The 5,000-nt window shown below is 47.9% G+C and overlaps 1 protein-coding gene across 1 annotated transcript in view; it reads right to left on the bottom strand.

Annotated features, from left to right (window-relative positions):
* The window catches only part of agps (alkylglycerone phosphate synthase), a 32,812-nt gene that overhangs the window by 9,812 nt on the left and 18,000 nt on the right, over window positions 1-5,000 (bottom strand). The window contains exons 13-16 of the mRNA XM_030786382.1: window positions 2,901-2,977; window positions 2,697-2,809; window positions 718-787; window positions 1-3 (exon numbers count right to left, since the gene is read on the bottom strand). The exon at window positions 1-3 is cut by the window's left edge and continues 59 nt beyond it. Of these exons, the coding sequence (XP_030642242.1) occupies window positions 1-3; window positions 718-787; window positions 2,697-2,809; window positions 2,901-2,977 (263 nt within the window). The remainder of the gene's footprint in view (window positions 4-717; window positions 788-2,696; window positions 2,810-2,900; window positions 2,978-5,000) is intronic.

The following is a 5,000-nucleotide window of genomic DNA, read 5'->3' as shown; positions in this document are numbered from 1 at the left end:
ATCCTGCACACACACATACACACACATACACACACATACACACACACACACACACACACAAAAACCCACACATAAGCATGAGAATGAGGCTTCCCCAAGCTGACTTCAGGACCGACTTGCAGAGATGGCTTTGATTAGATTTCACTGCAGACAGAATGTTACTTTGTATCTGAATCAGTGCAGACAGAATGTGACTTTGTATCTGAATCAGTGCAGACAGAATGTTACTCTGTATCTGAATCAGTGCAGACAGAATGTTACTCTGTATCTGAATCAGTGCAGACAGAATGTGACTTTGTATCTGAATCAGTGCAGACAGAATGCTATTCTATATCTGAATCAGAAGTCAGAAACAAACAGTAGATTCTGACCACAGACAGTTCTCACTCACAGATTCCGACACTGCTTCTTAGAGAAACAACCAGGGAACAAGGAACTGCTTTCTTTATGAAATCAATGTCCTATCTTTTTTCATCTTCTTTTTGTTTGAGTTTATGTGTGTGTCAGTGTGAGTGCGAGTGCGAGTGTGTGTGTGTGTGTTTGTGAGTGTGAGTGTGAGTGTGTGCGTGTGTGTGTGTGTGTGTGTAAGTGTAAGCACGTGTCAATGTGAGTGTATATGAGCATATGTGTGTGTGCGTGTGTGTCCAAGACCTACCCGGAGATAAGCGATGTGTGTGTGTGTGTGCGCGTGTGTGTGCGTGTATGTCCAGGACCTACCCGGAGATACGCGATGACAAACGTTAGCATGTAGCCCCTGTGACCGTTGTCCTCTCCCCCCGGCAGTCCACTGAAAGACAGGACCAAAAGACAGGACTGAAAGACAGGACCAAAAGACAGTCCACTGAAAGACAGCACCAAAAGACAGGACTGAAAGACAGGACTGAAAGACAGGACCAAAAGACAGGAGTTCATCTTTAACTGCCTCTTTTCATACGCTAAACACGCTCTCCACTACACAGCTGTGCAGTGGGGGACAGCCGGCCACATTCCAACCAGCACAATTCCCACATCGATTCACCCATTCCCACCAGAGCCAAAAACATCCATCAGCAACAACAGCTAATCAAATATTTCATTACCACCCAAAACCCAATCAGCACAAACCAAACTCGTTAGAAAGGGAAAAGAAAACCAATCACTCTATTGATTAAGCCGTTTCCCTAACGAGCCAAGGAATGGATCCCCCCAAATATCAATCAAATGCATTATTTCACACTTGGAAAAAAAGAGCGATGATGATGATGAATTGGAAATGAAGATGAAGATAAAAAAGAGAAACATCTTGTCTATGGGACAGAGGCCAAACATTCAAAACCGCACAGGTCATGGCCTGGGTCAAAGGTCCTCGACCCTCGTGACCTCTGAGGACCCTGGCTTGGTTGGTTGAATGCTCAGTCTTACTGCAAGGGCCCCAGCACAGAGCTCAGGCCAGAGATAGAGGCAGTGAGACTGGGAGTGTGTGTTAGCAATGCCGTGTGTGTGTGCATGCATGCATGCGTGTGTGTGCGTGTGTGTGTGTACCCCCCACACACACTTATCTTCTTTGAGTCAAAAAGAAAAGTTCAAGTACCCCTGGGCTGAAACTGGAACTCCTACAATACACAAGTTTGGACCCAAACTGGGCAAGTATGAAACAAACACACACACTCACTCACACAGCGCCTCTGTGTTCTGTCAGGAGAGTGTTAGCATCCTCGCTACTTGATGGATAACTTATTTCCACCAGGGCTCCCATTGATCTGCCCAGCAATCAATCAGAGGTAGTCGAAACGCCACCCACCCCCCTCAGACCATTACTCAGACTCTTCACAGAGTGAGACGTCCTCCACCCCGTCCCCACCCTCCCCGAACTCCAACAAACCCCGCCTGACAACGCCACAGCCACAGGTGATCCATCACACGCCAGTTTAAAGTCCTGACCGTTTCTCCACACACACACAGCGCTCCGCCCCTCTACCACCCACTCTCTCTCTCTGTCCCTCTCTCTCTCTCTCTCTCTGTCCCTCTCTCTCTCTCTCTCTCTCTCTCCCCGTCCCTCTCTCTCTCTCTCTCTCTCTCTCCCCGTCCCTCTCTCTCTCTCTCTCTCTCTCTCTCTCTCTCTCTCTGTCCCTCTCTCTCTCTCTCTCCGTCCCTCTCTCCGTCCCTCTCTCTCTCCGTCCCTCTCTCTCTCCGTCCCTCTCTCTCTCTCTCCGTCCCTCTCTCTCTCTCTCCGTCCCTCTCTCTCTCTCTCTCTCCGTCCCTCTCTCTTTCTCTCTCTCTCTCTCTCCGTTCCTCTCTCTTTCTCTCCGTCCCTCTCTCTCTAATATGCTTATAAACATCCCTGCATTACAGGGACAGTCACCTCTGTCCATTCAGCGCCAGAAGACAGACACGCGCCAGCATGGTCCTCACTGAGCAATGGACCCGCTGTGTCTCACACTGAGACCAGAGTGACACTACTCTTATCAGCACAGGAGAAAAACACATACACAAGAAAATCGTCAAAAACCGTCATTCAAAAAGCGTATGCCATCCCAAAACGGGATTTTTGGTAACAACCGCCGTGTACACCAACCCCCACCCCCAAAAATACACCCCACAGATATTATCACGGCGAGGCTGAACAGATTCCCGGGCCCAAATTCCTCGCCGACCGTTTAAGTGAGAGGTTTCGGGAAGTGCTGCGGGACCCGCTCTAATGAAGCGTCTCTTCTTACCCGAACGTGGCGGCGATGTCGTAAACCTGCTTCTCGTGCTGCAGGACTTTTTCACGATCTCCCTCAAACAGCAGGGTGGCAACACACAAGTGCTGGGGATCAAAGCCTTTGAACTGGGGGGCAGACAGAGCAGAAAAGCGTCGGAAATCTTAGCCCAGACAAACGTGACAAAAGACAGACCCGCTCCGCAGCCTCCGGTCTTACCTTTGTGATGTAGAACTTTTTCAATCTCTCCAGGAAAGAGGTGAATATGGAGGAGACTTGGGGTTTGAGAGCGTGGCCTGTGGGGAAAAAAGCCAAACAAATGGATCAGTTCCTCCACTCCCCCACCTGTCCCAGCACAGCTCACAAAAGAGCGCTCATTCAAAAAAAAAAAAACCCTAACAACAGTAATATCTTCCTCACATATCGTTTGTTGTTTCCTCCAGACATCCACACAGACCTACCTTGTCAGATTTATTTGAGCTGGAAACAATAGGAGGAAAAATAATAGGCAGCATTTAAATAACTTCACGTCTGAGCGAGTGGCTGAGGGGGACAGGTGGCATAAATCAGCCGCGTTCGGAGGGGAAGTGGAACAGACACGGACATATCCGTCTTCCTCCGCCACACGGTTTTTTGATTTATTCCCGATCGGACACGGACAAAAAGGGCCCGCGGACCGCCGCAAAATGAGCGGGCCAGCGCCGACGGGAAGGTTATCAATCACTCACAGGCAAGTCATCAGCGTCTCTCCACGAACACTTACCACTCCATTTATTCCCTTCCTTAACCTGCCCCCCCCCCACCTAACGGCCTAATTGTTTCTCTATCAAATCGGTCGGCAAGTCTTTAGGTCTCCATCAGTCCACAGAGTTTGTTAATTAATTCCTATGGCGAGTGTAAAAGGAGAGGTCAGCTACTCCAGCCTGACTGAGGAGAGTTACTCCAACATGACTGTGAGAGGAGAAGAGAATTACACCAACATGACTGTGAGGGGGAAGGCCAGTTTCTCTGACATGACTGTAGAACAGAGCTACTCTAACATGTCAGTGGGAGGATAGTTACTCTTACATGACTCTTCAATAAATGGTGAGCTGGTCAGTTTGTAATTAAACAGAGCCACAGAATACTATGTTTTTCGTACAGGGCAAATTTAAAAGGCTGAAATTTCACATTTAGACAATACGCTTAATTACACAAACCTAATACAAATATGTTTGTACTTGAATTCCGCACAACAGTGAGATAAACCTGAACATTAGGTCTACAGACTCCAGTGCGCGTCTAGACTGGAGACTGTTATGGGCTTAACTGTTTTGGCAGAACACCAGGCCTCACTAGACGTGCTGGATGGAGGGTTTTTTTTGTTTTTTGTTTTTTTTTTTATAAAACGAATAAAACAGGAAAGTTTTCTTTCTTTCGGCAAGGGGCTTCATGTCTTAAGTGTGGCTGAACACAAAATGTCCACGGCTCTTGGTGGCTTTGAGTCTTATCGGCGTGAGCTAACAGAGTCTGCCTTCCACTCCTCTCGTTAAAAACACAGAGGCGTTGTTCGTCCCCCTTCAGCGTGAAGGCAGATTAAAACGCGAGGACTGCCCATTAACGAGCTGGAGAGGTTAGCGTGATGCTCACTCTCTCAGTTATTAGTGAGGAAGCCAGGAGCTTCATCTTCCTCTCTTAACGCCGGGGAGGAAGTGCATCGTCGGTGAAAAACGGGTCGAGACAGAGGGGCCCTAATGAGATCTCAGGAGACTGCGGAACCTTCCGGAGATGGCTGGCAACGTCCTCCACGTTGCTCTGCGTCCCTCCGCGTTTTCGGGGAATAATTCTCTAAAACTCTGATGTGGCTACAAGCTTAATTGTTGCCAAGGCCATGTTTCACTGTTTTCTCGATCGTGAGCTGGACTGCACAGCCAGCGAGATAATAAGCAATTTACTTTATAGCAGACACCAAAGGCACAAGAATCGCCACAAAAAATGATGCCGTGCAAAATTAAGCTAGATGGTGCAATAACAGATACACACACATACACACATACACACTCACACACATACACATACACATACACGCACACACACATACACGCACGCACACACACACACACACACACACACACGCACATACACACACACACACGCACATACACTCACACACATACACTCACACACATACACTCACACACATACACTCACACACACACACACACACTCACACACACACACTCACACACACACACATACACACCTACTAGTGATTAAAAAAAAAAACTAAGAGGGTTTTTTTAATCCAAAAAAAGACCTCAGTATGAGGCATGCTGAGGT

This window comes from Chanos chanos, chromosome 10 (assembly GCF_902362185.1).
Source record: "Chanos chanos chromosome 10, fChaCha1.1, whole genome shotgun sequence".
NCBI lineage: Eukaryota > Metazoa > Chordata > Actinopteri > Gonorynchiformes > Chanidae > Chanos > Chanos chanos.
This window is presented reverse-complemented; position numbering and strand designations above follow the sequence as displayed.